General features: G+C 37.5%; 4 protein-coding genes across 5 annotated transcripts; 1 reads left to right on the forward strand and 3 right to left on the reverse strand.

The window, feature by feature from the left end:
• Positions 1–728: 728 nt before the first annotated feature.
• LOC133733205 (uncharacterized) lies at positions 729–2,860 on the reverse strand. Its single transcript, XM_062160833.1, has 4 exons — positions 2,181–2,860; positions 1,770–1,907; positions 1,235–1,318; positions 729–1,120 (listed from the first exon to the last, which is right to left on the reverse strand). Exons 1-4 carry the CDS (start codon positions 2,733–2,735, stop codon positions 944–946), a joined length of 954 nt encoding a protein of 317 aa, XP_062016817.1. The 5' UTR covers positions 2,736–2,860; the 3' UTR covers positions 729–943.
• A 180-nt stretch (positions 2,861–3,040) lies between these two features.
• LOC133731257 (putative F-box/LRR-repeat protein 23) lies at positions 3,041–3,674 on the reverse strand. The gene is made up of 2 exons (XM_062158675.1): positions 3,634–3,674; positions 3,041–3,539 (listed from the first exon to the last, which is right to left on the reverse strand). Exons 1-2 carry the CDS (start codon positions 3,672–3,674, stop codon positions 3,041–3,043), a joined length of 540 nt encoding a protein of 179 aa, XP_062014659.1.
• Positions 3,675–8,483: 4,809 nt separating this feature from the next.
• On the forward strand, positions 8,484–10,587 carry LOC133729198 (uncharacterized). Of its 2 annotated transcripts, XM_062156687.1 has the most exons (3): positions 8,485–8,873; positions 9,085–9,938; positions 10,450–10,587. In XM_062156687.1, the coding sequence occupies exons 1-2, from the start codon at positions 8,774–8,776 to the stop codon at positions 9,906–9,908; spliced, it is 924 nt and encodes a 307-aa protein (XP_062012671.1). In that variant the 5' UTR covers positions 8,485–8,773; the 3' UTR covers positions 9,909–9,938; positions 10,450–10,587. The 2 variants fall into 2 exon arrangements, with proteins under 2 accessions (XP_062012670.1, XP_062012671.1); XM_062156686.1 differs by lacking the exon at positions 10,450–10,587 and having other exon boundaries at positions 8,484–8,873; positions 9,085–10,313.
• Positions 10,425–16,316, reverse strand: LOC133729197 (protein BREAST CANCER SUSCEPTIBILITY 1 homolog). Its single transcript, XM_062156685.1, has 14 exons — positions 16,192–16,316; positions 15,803–15,856; positions 15,640–15,710; positions 15,435–15,548; positions 14,490–14,962; positions 14,071–14,184; positions 12,707–13,954; positions 12,484–12,584; positions 12,012–12,198; positions 11,822–11,919; positions 11,606–11,732; positions 11,335–11,500; positions 11,030–11,148; positions 10,425–10,772 (listed from the first exon to the last, which is right to left on the reverse strand). Exons 1-14 carry the CDS (start codon positions 16,245–16,247, stop codon positions 10,425–10,427), a joined length of 3,276 nt encoding a protein of 1,091 aa, XP_062012669.1. The 5' UTR covers positions 16,248–16,316.
• Between the last annotated feature and the right edge of the window lie 234 nt (positions 16,317–16,550).

Below are 16,550 nucleotides of genomic sequence, written 5' to 3' on the forward strand. Positions count from 1 at the left end.
TTCTAGTTTTTGGTTGTACTACAATTCCGTGCTGGCAACATAGGCTAGATGAATGATTTTTCCTTAAGAAGCGAGATTGTTCTTGCTTAGTTAGGCTTGCCTCATGCTAGTGTCTCATAGACTTTAATGAGTTTAGTTTGGCTTAGATAGGTTATCTGATTTTTTTTTTCCTGATTTTCTTATGTAAATTCTGTTAGACTCTGGCTTGTATTATGGCTTGATTACTGTTGAAATCCATCTTTATTAAAAAAACAAAACATTCATCCATTATTCAGAGCAAAGAAACTGCATGCGATCAATTTTATAGGGGATGGAAACTAATGGAAGATTGGGCTAGCTATAGAGGAAAACATTGCACTTTTGAGTGTACCAATTGTAATCTATTAATTGAATGATCACTTATTGAACACAATCACATATATATAAACACATTAACTTAAGGCATGCCGGAACAAGTTGAAAAATAGAAGACATACCTGAAGCTGAGAATGAATTGAGTGCCATGATGAACTGGTCCGGTCTTCTGCAACTGCTCTAAATTCAAGTCTTCTCTTTATGGGGCTGAGATCTTAATACTTGTGTGTAGAGAGTACAGGGACCTGAACCTATATATAGAGGGACTGAGATCTTAATACTTGTGTGTAGAGAGTGCAGGGACCTGAACCTATATATAGAGGGACTGATATCAGGAACTTCCCATAACAGTAATCCTAAATCAAATAGGTCCTCCATATATAAATTATGTATCAATATATTACTTGATTTACAAGCACATTAAGTTTCCCAATACAATATGGATTACAGATACAAATTCCTTATCGTTGCAGGAATAGAATCATCTATGCAATCCCGGTTATTTCATTCAACAGTAATCATATACAATTGTTAAAGTCATAGTGTGATTAATGTAAGTCCAACTCTTACACCAATCACCCAATAAATATCAGCGTTGCGGTCTTTCAGACTTTGGAGTCGGAACCTCAACCAGTATAGGTGGTTGACTGGAAAAGGAGTTGAAAAACTGTTGCCAGTACATCTGGGCTTTTTGCGAGTATTTCTCGGCTTTATCTCTCTCGGCTTTATCACGAGCATCACCACTCAGCATGGTGTAGATAATAGCCTGCAAATTTGAAACATGCACCAAAATCTTCATTAATCGTATGCTAATTGACTACCAGAGCAAAAAGAGGATTTATTCGAAGAAAAGATGAAATGGTTAATTCAAATGAAGTACCTTGTAATATGGAAATCGACCATCCCCACCAACCCTGGCATCATGACTGAGACATCTACATTTCAAAGCTTCTTCGTATTTTCCCTGTACACACACACACATACATTCAAGATGTAGGAATGATCTCTGAAGAAAATTGTTGATAGTTCTAACCTTTATTATCGGAAGGTTAAAACTATTTCGGCCCCCAATTGCAAATGCCTAAGTGAACTGGATTTAGACTCATATCCCATGAGTTCAGTTTTTTTATTCTATTTTATTTTATTATTATTTTTTTCAACTATGATGGGTCATGAATTATTAATCTTATAAATAATATGAGGTAAAGACTTCACCCGGAATAAAACCATACGTACACGGCAATTTGAAAACAAGAAGTCAGATATTCAAAATGGTTCATATTCATGTCTAGTCAAGCTCTTAGAGCTAGCATTGGACTTCCGTAATTCAGGAGAATTAGTTGTAGCTTCAAATGCCCTCTTCCCCAAGATTAGAAAGAAAAAAAAAACAGCAAGTTGTATGTTGTAGGACAAACCTGGAAAATGAGAACTAGTACCAATTCCATCTCCACATTGTATTTAACTTCACTCCCTTGGATGTTTTCGTATAACCCTCTAAGTTTTGTCTCTGCCTCATCGCACTTTCCGGACTTGATTAAATCCGCTACTGCAATCTACAACCGTCATAGGCAAGGTTTGAAATATCATCAGCACAGATATATCGACACTTATATTTAAGGATATATCAAAAAATATATCTCCATACATTGAAGATATATCGGTCTTGAAGAGCATTTCTTGGGAATAAAGATATGTCTACCACTGGAAAGAGGGATATATGTATATCGGCAGAAAGTAAGCTAAGTCTGTGGCAAACAAATTTAGTTTTACATAAACTAATAATATCAAAGTTTAATTAGATACTGGGTGTAAAGGGCGAACAGAACCTTAAGATTGTCGAAGTGTTCCTTTGTAGGTCTGTCGGGAATAGACGGCAGCAGCTTTGTCGATTTGAACATCCTGGATATCGATGGGCCTATCTTGTTTCTTTTTTTTTGGTTACACAAATGTCTATTCACCTTCAACAACGAATCTAACACTTCTTCTGGCCTAGACACGACTACTGGTTCCTCTGGCCTTTCTTTATGTGTGCGCGACAAACTTTTCTTTTGCCCTGCAATGGCCGTGGGAATGAAATTGAAGTTGTAGTTGATGACTCCAAGGACACAAGCCAAAACTACAGAAGCACCCCCCACCATTATCACAATTCTTTTACCATTGTCTTTGTCGTAGTTTGGCGAAGGTGGCGAGGGCTGGTTAAGTACACATATTACAGGACTACAGAAGGTGTGTCGCGATAGGGTGGGGTATGTGGAAGCCTTTGGAAAAAGTGAAAGAGAAGAAGGTTCGAAACTGGAATAAGGCCTTGCTAATCCGGCTGCACGGCTAGTGGTGGAAGGAATGTGTAGAGCACCACGATGGAGACAAAGTGCAGAGTCCATAAGACCAGTTTGTGCTCACAACCGAGGATTTCGGGTTCTTGCTAGAAATTGAAGGGTTAAGGATACAAGTATTTATTGGTCGATCATATTCTGAAATGAGACAAGGACTGAAAATATGAGGAATATTTTGAGGTGCATGTGCTGAAGTAAGGTATCAAACTTTTGTCTTTGTATTATGGAATTTCTTTACATGTGAATGTGTACAGGAAAAGATCAAATGTGTTACACATGATCACACGCAAGAGGTGTAAGGAAGAAGCTGCATTTCCATAGAGTTTGCTGTTTTTCCCAAAAGGGTTTCTTCTCTATATGTACATAGTAAAGCATCGAAATTCATATGCTCCAAAAGACTCGGTTGATTCAGAATCATCATCAGGACAATCCTCTGGAAGCTGCAGTCTTTTAATTTGTTTAGAACATCTTATTTCCAAATCTCCTCCCAGATTAAGATTGAAACAATCCCGCAGATCAAGTGACTCAAGATGAGGGCAACAATCAAGAATCTTCGCCAAGCCATCATTAGTCACTGCATTCCCAAAAAGCTGTAATTGGCGTAAACCATGCATTGTTTCCGCTATGGCAAGTGCATCTTCATTAGTACCCCTATGTTTGTAAAATCTCTGCCAGCTGCCATTATACTTGAATGTTGTTAAAAGAGGGCAAGAGCGCCCAATCACTTCTAGAGTTTGACGCGAGTATGACCTTGGTGATCTTGAAATTTCAAGGTCCTCTAGCAGCTGAGGTTTGGAAGCAGCTTCAATTAATCCCTTGTTTGTCAAACGGAGACGTTTGATTCCAGGTGAACTGTTGAAAATTTCAAAACATGTTAAACATTATAAAAACATAGAAGTACACACAAAGAAATTCTAAACAAAGCAATAACAAATAAATTGAATACCTATTAGTGATATACTTGAGAAGTTCATCGATTGCCAACATATTCAAATTCTGGACTCTTCAAAGAGTTAGAGTAGATATGGTCTCATCCAAAGAAACGGAACCACTAACAGATCTGCTTGAAGAGACATCCTTGTTTCTGAGAGCGTGTATTATGCTACTAGGAGCAGGAAAAACAGTACCTCTGCTGCTGGGAGAATGGTTAGTGACAACTGTTTCAATAGACTCAACAGTTCCTGAAACTGACGTATCACTAAAAGGAACCAAGATGCTTGACTTTGAACTCAGTGATGCCGGAAACACATTCCCTGAGAGGCCATGATTATTATTGAGAGTAGATGTTTCCTTTATCGTCTTCACAACTTTTGTTGTACATGGCACCATAGGCTTTGACAAGGAAGCAGAACTCCGTGAACCAATTTGAGACCCATCGCTTTGGTTCGTGACATCACAGAGAGCGATTTGTTTCTTGGCCACTTGGGGTGTTTGGGAAAAAGTTCCAGCAAGGATATCATTACCAATACCATTATTCAACACATATCTAGGATTAGGAGCGGAAGGAGCACCAGATATAGGACTAAGTACACCACAGTTCTTTGAAGACTGACAATTTGCAGGAACATTGGGAATAGCAAATCCAGAGCTTGACGACATAGATTTCTGTGGTAAAGCATTTCCAAAGTGTGTAGTGGAGACAGTAGGTGATGTATTGTGGTGAGGCACACTTGACACTCCAGGAACCATATTAACACTATGATGCATAGGAGCAGATACAACACAATTACTAAGGTATGGTGATGAAAGCAATTCATGAGCTTTTGCAATAAGATTAGGTAAGCCATACTGCATGTTTTGATGTCCTGGATTTGATACACCATTATGTGCAATCATAGCAGTAAAGGGAGATAAATGGTGTGCCTTGTGTTCAACTTCCAACTCAAACTCAGCAGAGAGCAACAAACACCTAACTTCTTCCATAGTTACAGAATTCTTGCTTCTGATAATTTGCCTTGTATGAGCATATTCACTAGGAAGGCCAGCTAAAATCAATGGTTTGATATCCTCATCTGACATACTAACATCAATAGAAGCTAACTGATTTCTGACATGTTTAAACCGCAACAAATATTTATCTATAGAATCTGATCCTTTCCGAATTGCTTGCAAATTAGATTTCAACTGCATAATATGGAACTCAGAAACAGTTGCATATCGTTGTTTAAGGGTGAGCCATACCTCCATCGATGTTTGACATCCAACAACCAGAGTAAGTGCATCAGCAGAAAGCGAAGTTATAATCAAACAAATCACAGAACTATCTTGTTGCAGCCACTTTTCATAAGCTTCAGTGTTATCAACAGAGAGAGAATCATGATCGGCCTTCTGAAACAGGGGAGGGCAAGGATAAGAACCATTTACAAACTTGAGCAATCCAAGACCACGAAGGTAGTGCTGCATCAGAAAATGCCAAGTGGGGTAATTTGTATCATCAAGACGAACAGAGACTGCATTAAAAAGTTGGTTCGAGGTCGCCATATCACATCTTGAGGATGCACAAATATCTGGATCTTAAAGATGAACAATTTTTCTGAAACTTTGAAGATGAACAGCAACTAAGCTTGTGACTACTATATGAGCTAAAAGACCGGATCTTGAGAAGCAATTGCTACAAACCGTATCAAATGCTGAAATGAATCTTCAAGGATGAACGAAGAACACGGATCAAACCTTGATAAAAAGCTTTCTACGAACTCGAAATTGAAGAAGTACAGCTACGAACACAGATCAGACCTTGAATTTCTTGCTGGTAATTGTACAGACTCGATTTTCTTGTTGATTTCAGTTGGTAATTGTACAAATCGCTTCTAGCTAGCTCTACTGTTCAATGTCAGATTTGCAAGAAACAAGGTCATCATACTACCAAAAGGTGCAGGTACATATTCAATAATCAAAATGCTAACACTGCGATGGTTCCCTGTACTGACAATATATGCATCAGATGACTGCAACCTAGTGCTAACCGGTAATTGTACAGAAATGATGAAGAATATGCAATTTCTAGGGTTCTTGATCTGGGAATTTCTGTTGGTAATTAAACAAAGAGAAAGATTGCAGCGGAAAGAAATGAGATGAGCACAGGTCATCATCTGGGAGCTCGATTGCTCCTAGACGTGACAATATCAACGCGGTAACATCATCTGGGAGCTCCGTCCAGTTTCGGCCAGTTGACTTGGGGCTGTTAGCAACTTCACTACCCCATGCACCATAATCAATTGAATGTGCCCAAGAAATAGGAGTCCGAAGGTCACTATAAGGATTTGGAACATACACAAACCCTCCAGTGTATCCATACCCATAATGAACTCCATAACTAATGCAATAAGGATTATACTGCCCAAAATTTTGAATATATTATTATCAGACGTATACCCTAAACGGTATCCATACCCATAAGAAGCTCCATAACTAAAGCAATACGGATTATAATGCCCGAGAGTCCGAAGATTATAGCAATCATAAGGTTTCATCAGCATGTTTTTCCTATTCTTAGGGTGAGCCCTCTTTGCCTCCACAGACTTATAATTCAATTCATGAAACCTCTTGCGCAACACATCCTCCACAGCCTCCTCTGAATCAAAAGTGACGAATCCAAATCCCCTAGGCATGTTGTTTTCCCTATCATACATTACAACCCACCCAGTCTGTAATTTTACCAAAATTCTCAAAGTAGTTCTTGAATTCTTCATCTCTTAGATGTTAGAAAAATCCTTTTGGAATTATAACCTTCAGCGTTTTGGTCCTCCTGGTTTTTGTTTTTCTCACCCATTGGGATGTATGGTTTCACATCGATCTGCATAATTGTATACGATTTAACTCAATAATTTACATAAAAGAACGAATAGAAAAATACCAACATATACATGAACGTATAAATAAATAAATAAAATTGTAACTGACCATGTTATCTTTGTTCCTTTCAAACCTTCGTAAGACATCGATCGATGGATCTGTAAAGGTAATAGATCAAAATTTCTTTTGGTTATTACGAGTAACTTTGTTTACAATAATCAAACACTTGTTAATTGAACAAATATATTGAAATGTTTCTTCAGAGCAGTTAAATTTCGATCATGAAACTCCTTGGACTCCATGGCAAACAATATATAAGTGAATTAGGAGTGGGAATTAAGGTCTAGGTTTTTCCTTCTTTAATACCTAAAAAGGACTTCAAAATCTGAGCCACTGGTATGATCAAACGGCTGAAACACTACTTGTGCTTATCAAAGAGAATCATAATTAACTACATATGATAAATAAAACTCCACCAACCCCTTTTGATTTTTGAAGGTTTGGTTGGTGATGAAAGAGAGCATTCATACCCGAAGAATATCAAGAGAAAGAAAGCTATTGATGTAGTTGTACGCTATAGGTTAAACTGTTCTTTTCCTTAATTATTATTTATTTTCAAGAAGAAATTGAACTGTGAAAATTGTAGAGCACCTCAATTAATCTCATAATTCTACCAAAAAGAAAATAAATCTGGGTAGGATTTTATCATTTCAATTGTTCCCAGTACTTGTGTTGTGTTTCAAATCTCGGTAAAGTTTTAATCTTTTTGGAAAGAGGATCTTAGTTTCTGCTCCTGTATTAAGTGTCCCCAATGCTTTTACATGAGAATTAAAAAGTTAAAACAGATAATTATTTACTAATATATTTTGTCAAAGCAGCAGATGCTCAACTCTTTTTATAGACTGGTTCTCTATCAACTGATTTACATCATTCTTTGTTTCGAACATCTACCACAGTTATTGGTAAATACTACATTTATCACTTAAAAGAAATTTGTTGCTACAAGCATCTTGTACAAGTTTCTCATCCAGTGTTGTCATGAGGTTACAAATTTAGGGTCTAGGACTCTAGGCTTGGGCTAAGTTTGAGAGCTAGACAACATGTAGGGCTGGTGTTTACAGTTATTTACTGAAGAAAAGATTAACCAAGCCTAGATAACTTCATCAAAAAAAACCAAGCCTAGATAACTAATGCTAATATAGCTCTTTCCTTGTGCCTATTTCGCTTTAAGGGGTTTGGTTAATAGGTAAAACGTAAACCTTTGTATCATCATGTCAATTTCCTATTAATTGATGCATTTTAGATTTGAACCCACATCATTGATTATCTGATATGTGAAATTAAAGCCTTCCATGCAAGAGATATATACATCTGAAACTGATACTCTTAGAGACGTACCATGTATCATGAATGCGAGGACTTTTGAATCCCCAAATTCATGTGACGACTATTCTATGAGATATTGAGATCATAACAATTTAGGGCTCTCCTTTGCACTCCAGTACAAGAACATAAGTTGGCGTAGTCCCACCCCCGGCCTAGAAACTCCAGCATTCACACTCAAAAGGAATTAAGCAAACCCTAAATGCCTATCTAACCATGCTTGTGATGGATCGATCTTACCAAAAAGAAGGTATAATAAGTTCTGCAATAGAACATATCATAACGCAATATAATGTTGTATTCATATCGATAATGTGTTCTCTACTATGTTGAGAATGCTTAATTGACATTGATCTCATTTTAAGCTGCCATGCATGTAGTTAGCATAAAACGACGTTTTCAACGGAAACAGAACTGAACAGTATATATATATATATACACACACACACACGACTGCATGAAATAAGATGTACAACAATAATTGATGATGTGAAATCCCCCATTTTGTTCTAAGAAAGTCAAAGCATCCATTGCCAAAGAAAATGTCAAACTAATACCAATATTTTCGCATGATTACAACTATGAACCAATAATTCTCAAAACAAGCCAAAACCAACAGAACATAGAATATTACAGAGCCTGGGAAACAAAAGGGAAAAGTTTTTCAACAGGAGAGAGGAGAGAGAGAGTGCGAAGGCAGTCTCTCTTTTGGATCTCTCAAGTAGGTGGAAAAAACATATAATACAACATATATAATATCTTGAATAAGAAGAAAATAACCTTTACTTCTGTTGATTTTGATGCGCCATTGTGTCATAGAAGTTCATTCTTAATTACATCTTAGTCTCTAGATTTATTTCCCCTGAAGATTGAAGATCCTTGGGCTTGTCCTTTCGGGAGAAGTATATATGATGAGTCGAATTCGAGCATTTTCGTCTCCTTCAGTATTACCACCATCTTCTTCCACAAGTCAGATAGAAGTCCGGCCAGAAGATCATAGTTTTGAAGGTAATTTATACAATGCCTGTGTTATATAGTCACGAGTCATGACAACCATTTCAGAATAGCATTACATTCGTACATGTATAGACAGATAATAAACACAATTGTGTTTTTATTCGATCCACGAGTTACAAAAAAATTTCCAACATCATGCATATAATACATATATGAAACAGATGTTACAATTATTAATTTGATTTGCTTTTTGTCTATTTAGGCATTGCTACCAATGTTAAGTTACTATTGAAGCTAATCCAAGATCAGAATGAGGCAAAAGACAATGATGCCAGAAAGACACAAAGAGTGGCTGGAATGATATCAATAATTGATGATGTGAAATCCCGGATTCAAAAATCTCAAAATGGGGGGAGAAAAGCCGAGCTGAGGCGCTGTAACACAGATCTTAAGCCACATGCTCCTCCAAAGGACAAAAGGCCTCACGAGCCAATAACTGATGAGAAGGAGAAATTGAGAAGATCACTAAGTGCAAGCTTGGCAGCAAGAAAGAGCCTAGAAATTATGTGTTCAAGTTTGGGAAAGGAGAAGGAGATTATCGCAACTGAGCTTGCAAGGAAGGTTCAAGAATTTCATGGAATGGAGGAACATATCAATGATCTTAGAGTGCAAAATGAGAAGTTGTTGGCAAAAGTAAAAGCTTGTGCAGCAGAGCACAAAGAGAATAAGTGTGGCGGTGAGGAAGAGAGTGATACCTATGGGAATGCAGCGCTCCAGGAGCGGAACAAGGAACTTTCGGAGCAACTCCTTAAGTCCCTTGATGGGTGTAGATCCCTAAAGAGGAAGATTAAAGCTGCACATAAGGAAAATGATGCAATGCACCTGGCGATGGAGGAGATTGGAATGGATATTCAAGATGGACTAGACCGAATACGCTGCCTCAAGGAAGGGATTGTGGCAGGGAATGCAGATATTGAAGAGGAGCTTTTGGCATTGGAGCATCTGTTTGAGTCCTGCTACATGAAGGTCTCAGAACATGAGCAGAAGAAAATTGAGAAAAACAAGGCCGAGGTGAATGCTACTTAATTAGCTTCTGTCATCCCCAAAGAAGGAAAGGTAATTAGAAACCAGAAATGCCTGGTCTCTCCACTTTTGCAGTTTTGTTGGGTTGTCAATAAAAGACAACAAACATCTTGGAAAACTTATAACAAAAGAAAGAAGCAGTTGTAATTTGTCAGAAGTAGAAGAGATTAGTGATGCTGGAGATTGTTGTTCATGAACAATCAGCTAGTTCAGGTTTCTAGGTTGGATCTACAGTTGCCCAAAAGAGTTGTAAACTTACGATTTTTCTTCTCATTTCATGTTCATCCTGGATATCAACAAGGTTGATAATGGAAGGATGTACATAATTTTGGAAGCTCTTGTTTTCATTCCTATCTTTCAAAAGTGCAGAACTTTGGTGACTATTACCTTCAAGCATTGTTGGCTGCATCACATAATTAACTTTATTATCATTCAATAATATAAATATATATAACTGATTCTGGAGAATTTGGAGAAGTTCTGATACATGTACATAACTTCTGGGAGATTTATATTCTATTAAGAGAGATTTTGTAACTTGCAGGCTGCAACAGAGTTCAAAATCCATGAATTGCTTACTACATTGGCTCCAGCAGAACTTGCCAAAGACTTTGCATCCGCCTGCCTTTGGTTGAAAATGGTACCCTTCTTGCTAGGATGACATTGATCAGGTAGCTCAAGACTAAAGATAATGAAGGTTCGACATTCGAGGGGGCTTCCAGACAACCCTTTCTGGCTCTCTGGAACAGGCTTTCTGTGCAAAACAATTCCTCCAGCAGCTATTACAAGGTCTTGTAGATACCCCTTGTATGAAGGTACAAAATCTCCCATGAAGTAAAACTTAAGCCCATCAAAAAGCTTTGGTTCCTGCATGTAAAAGAGTTTGTCAAAGAAACACAAGGTATTATCACCATGTCTGCACAACACACCAAAAAGTAACCTCCTCATGCACTGAACAAGAATTAGATGCAGAGACAAATGGCATGGCCCTTGAAGGATTCCAAGACAAAAGTTCAATTAAATTACATGTATTTGGCGAACAAGAAAATGTATATATAGATCCTTATAACTGCTGAAGGAACTGAGTTTTTCATTATCATAGTTGAACACAAGGAAAAACTAACCTTGTTCTGCAGTCTTAGTCTACCAAGTCGAGGGCCATCCCTGATTCCATAAATGTCAACGCTAATTTCATAAGGCTCCTCATTCACTAGTTTCATGGCTTCCATGCAAGCTTTAATCCCTGTAGAGAGAGAGAGAGAGAGAGAGAGAGAGAGAGAGAGAGAGAGAGAGAGAGAGAGAGAGGTAGATTATGATATGATTTTAGTAATAGACACATGTACAAAATCACTTATTTCAGGCTTTGCACTACAAATGTAAAATCCAAATGCCTGAGGGAGAACATTGAAATAGAAAGAATAATACTCACATCCCATGCTCAGTATCCACTTCCCCTCCAAGATTCCCAACAATACTTTGAGGGTTCTTCTGCATGCTCCATTTTCATCTATTGGCGCAACAATATGTGTGATACTAGAGTCCCACTTCTTTAAGACTGTAACTCCAGATAATTTTTCAAATTCTGCAACATATTCCTGTTTGTAGACAACAAGGAATATTGGAAATATTTAGCCTATTTTACTACCAAAAAGGATAAGGAGAAAAGAGAAAAAAGCAAGCACTTTAAGCAGCTCTATTACCCGCTCTGCATTTGTGAGAGTTGAACAACAGAGAACCAATTTCTTGGATGATCCACAAAATTTCAGATCCTGACAGGTATTGCTGTCTTGTTTAACAGCAACTTTATTATGATCAGCACCAGGTTGTCTGCAACAGGAAAATGAAAAAAGATAAATGAGAATCTTGTTAGTAGAAATGCCAATATTTCAGATCTTTTGAGTAAAAGTTGTACATACTTTCTAGGGTTGCTCTTCTTCCTCCTTGCTTCAGATTCAGAACTTTCATTTGGCAACTTAGAAGAGGCATGAATGGGGCATAACATAACAAAATTATCCTGATTCAAGACATGTAGAATTATATTATAGATGGAAATTGAGAATATGGGATGATACTAACACTTCTTTAAAATAATACAATAATACATACAGAATCCCATCGACATTCAGGAGTCATCTTTGCACAGCTAACATGAAAGCTCTTACGACAACTCTTCTCATAACACCCAAGAGATGCTCCTTTAATTCCACAGCAACAACATTTAATTCTACGACTTCTAGTTAGCTCAGCTTCAAGATTCATAGCAATATCATCTTCAAAATATACGTTGGGAGCCCTGCACATAATGATTATCACTTTATAAGCAGCAAGCACCTAAAGGAAATCTAGATCAGGCTTTCACAATCCCTCCAACAGTGTCACATGTTTCAAGTAAGAAACCACTAAAGTATAAATCTGGTTTAAGTATTAGATCAAAACTTCTCCTCATTTGACTCTAAGTTGAAAAACTTTTTTTTTTTTTTTGGGTGAAAAGAAATTCTGGTGAAAAACTTTATATAAAATAACAGCAAGATTCAAACTCTAAACCATGCTCTTGGTTCATTTCTATGATTTTATTTACCATTCAGTGCAGTTCCTGTGTGAATGTATAACCTTGGACCCTCCATTGTGATCTGCAGCAACAGGCTTGCCATTATAATAGTGAACTATTTCTCCTGATGCCTGCAAATTAGGTTTTAAAAATGAATGTCAGCTTTGAATTCTAATAGAAATTTCATGCAAGATGAGGAGGAAACTGAACTATAAGTCACCCAAAAGATACATAGGGAAGGAAGTGAGGAAACCTCTGATTCTTCTGATGAAAGACAAAAGGCACATTGAATGTTACTAGTAACGGCATCACATCTCCTCAAAACCACATCATTCTTCAATGTAGGAAGCTTCTGCGTTGATGATCGGTCAGTAAAAATTCTAGCATTGGAATTGCCTTTGCTCTTCTCAGAGGGTTGGTTACCATTTTCATTAACATTATGTTGACCCTCTCGAATCTCAATAACAGCCTCATCTTTTGAATTGTCATCAAAGGAAACTCTCAACTTTTTGGTAGTTTTTCGATCACATGACTTGGCTTCTCTAGCACGTTTTCTGACTCCTGATAGTTCCCTGCTAACATTTGTAGGGAGATTTCTAAGGGGCAACTCAGTTGGAGCATTCTTATTTGCTTGCTTCTTGATCTCTGATACCTCCTTATCCTTTGAGTCATCACCAGAGGAAACTCTGACCCTTTTGTTGAATTTCAATTCTCGATCAGATGACTTGGCTTCGCTAGCAAGTTTTGTGGATATAGTCTTGACGTCAGAGACTTTCCTGTTATCATCTGTAGGGACAGTTACATGGGACGACTCAGTTGTAGTATTCTTATTTGCTTGCTTCTTGATTTCCGATACCTCATCAAGTATGTTGGGCATAGAGACCACCTTTTGTTTCCTTGACCTTACAGAGCGACACATCTGGTTCTTGGCATTTATCTCCGTACATATTTTCTTAGCCTTCTCCTGGGCAAAAGTTTCATCACTGCCTTCATTCTTTTCTAGTGAAGTAGGTAATTCAGTTAACCCCTTCTCAGCACTGCCTTCATTCTGCCTTTCAGCACCAATAGAGAGGATGCAAACACTTTCACATGTTGGCTTAGTTGCGAGCCGAGACAGATGAGCTTTCTTATTCCTTTTGCCAGCCTTGGCCATAGAACTGTCACTATTCTTGCAGCCGTGTTCTTGATAAAAATCTTCAGAACCCTTCAAATTAGCACTACTATTCTCAACCAGGTCCATATGACTTGTAGCACACTTTCTTTTAGCTATTTTTCTTGCTTGTCTGCCTCTCTTGTTAGATGGCTTGCAAAGAAATTGATGATTAGCATATTCAGTTTTATCATGTGGAAGATCAGGCAGCAAGATTAAGTTTCCACTACTCTGTCTAGAATTTCTGGACCTTTCTTTTTCAGCAGTGACTTGTTCACCTATTTTCTTGTTTAGTAAAGCTTCTTTTAGTTCCTTCACTTGAATTCTATCAATTTGATCACTATCCACAACCTGCATATTAATTTTATCTTAGTAAAACCCATGTTTCCTTTGAAAATATTGGAGGACATGACAACAGTAGAATTAGCACAAAGGTGAAATTACATCATATTTAGATGACCAGATACCTGCATCTTAGAAGGACTTGCAAAGAGCTCAGGGGAGCACGGCCTTTGCGTCCATTCGAACATTTCACTATCAAAAAAATCAGCAACATTGGAAGATTTCCCCTGCACTTTGCCCTACATGAGATTATCAAAGCTTAAGATAACTTTATGGCATCATGAAGATTTTATTGAAAAATTGCAAAATCCATGACATAAAAGAAATTGGCATCACCCAAGTGCCCTTTTATTTTATTTTTTTATGTTCTTTTTGGTTTCAGATCAGTGTGTAAAGGAGCAACTTGTCAACTTATTAATTTACTAAGTAGCACCTACTGCAATCAAAATCTGGCAGAAAATTTAGACCTAACTGCATGACCAATTAAACAACAGCTCTAGTCTTTTCAAAGCTAGCAATAACTAATAACAGGTTATACACTTACCAGTGGGCTCAATCTAGAACAGTCTTCATCATCTGAGTCCTTGATATCACTGAAAGTAGGAACATTGGGAGATGGAATATCATTAAGCTGATCACCACTAGAAGGCTGACTCAAATTTTCAGCATCTTTGTCACTCAACCAAAAGAAAGGTGAAAGCACCAGTTCTCCCTTTTCATTTAAAACAGGCTTCTCCTTTAGTGTTGTAGACTCCTGCTTCGACTTTTCATCAATAAAACCACCCGGTAACTGTTTAGGCTGTGTAGGGGTTTCTGAAGGAGGACATTGTGGAACCTGAACCCTTTTCTTGGTTGGAAATGAAGGCTTAACTGAAACAGATTCAGAGTTCTTTAGATTGGATTTAGTTTTCCATGATCTTTTCCCTCTTACGGTTCTCCTGTTCCCAGCTCTATTCTGAGAAAGTTTAGGAGGATCTTGATCATCAGGGTTCTCATCTTCAGCTTGCTGCTTTCCATCTATTATAAAGGCAACGGCACAGCAAAAGAACCATAAGTCCATAAGTAGAAATAGCAAGTACCTTAGCATGAACATCAAAAGAAAATAATTATACATTCAATGTCCTTGATGCCAATTTTATCCTAAAACTTTTAACACACAATCAACTGACTACAGTCTGATATATTGGAAGTATACACCCACAACTTAATGAAGTGAGTTTAGCATCCTACAAGCCCCATCATTGGGGGAAAAAGAATGAAGTGAAATAGCTTCCTAACACATTTCAGGTAATGACAGTTGCATAACATAACAGATAGATTAAATGTTATCATGGTAACAGAAAGAATGGAAGTCCAGCATCCTTCAAAGCCTTTGAGAATAAAACAATTTGCGTATCTGTTGCAACACAACACTTACAAGTTTAATTACACCAACATACACTGGCAATCTTAAAACTACCGCATATAAAATGCATGTGCAGAAGAATACCTGATGATTTAGCTGACAGCGCACTTTGAGTCATAAACATGTTAATACCCGAAGCATCCTCCATGCTTTTGTAAATACTAACCAAATTGTCCATATGAGGAGCAGGGCGAACCTCTGCACATAAATCATTGATAAAAAGTTAAAAACTACATAGATAGTATGACAAACCCCATTTCAGTCGCAAAATAAAAGAGTGTTATCATACCTCTCCGCTGAAATGGGATCTTACAAACAGGACAATTGGAACCCGATTTCATTGATTTCACAATACAAGAGCTGCAAGCAATAGCAATTGGTTCCGAGTTTCAATAGAGCGAAAATCAAACCGACATTTATATGCAAAACAAAACAACAAAGAAGGTTCTTACTTGCAGAAGACATGATTGCAATTCAGCGAAACGGCTGAACTAAACAGACTCAAACTGCAAAACCAAAAAGAGAAAAATGAACCCATTAAGCGAATACAAAGAAATTTCAAGAATCTGTACACCCAGAATCAAGCTAATACATATAAATTGAGATGGGTACTATCAATCAAGGCTTAAAAGGGTCTGTTTGGGCATGATTTCAACACAAAAATCTTGCATTACTGAGATGGGTATTTCAATTTTCACAGAGAACAGCAAGCAGATAGTAAAGGGTACGAATTGGGCTCTGTTTAATTGGGTATTTCATCATCAAAAATGGTTCTTTTTCATCTACGAAATGATAAAGAAAACACATAGAATAGAAGTTTTTGGGTATAGAGAGGGTTTACCATATTGGGCATTTGAGTTCTCTGCCCATTTTCTCGAGGTGCGCCAGATTGCCCATTTCCGATTTCTGATCAGAGAAAGAGAGAGAGAGAGAGAGAGAGAGAGATGGAGAAGAAGAAGAAGTAGAAGACGGAGGGTTTTGTTTTTGGGGTTTTATATTGAGATTTATATCTTCCAGGAGAAGCTTGGGTTTTGAAATTAGACCCGCCAAAGTTTCTGAATCTCACGCGCCTACTTTCGCACTTTTGGCGGGGTTTTCAAAATTTTAATTGGAAGTTAATGTGTGCTATATATTCTTTGGTATAGAGCCACTGGATTTGGAAGGTGTTAATGGCTTTCCTTAAATCTTCTCTTTATTAAT

Source organism: Rosa rugosa, chromosome 2, assembly GCF_958449725.1.
Source record: "Rosa rugosa chromosome 2, drRosRugo1.1, whole genome shotgun sequence".
Classification (NCBI taxonomy): domain Eukaryota; kingdom Viridiplantae; phylum Streptophyta; class Magnoliopsida; order Rosales; family Rosaceae; genus Rosa; species Rosa rugosa.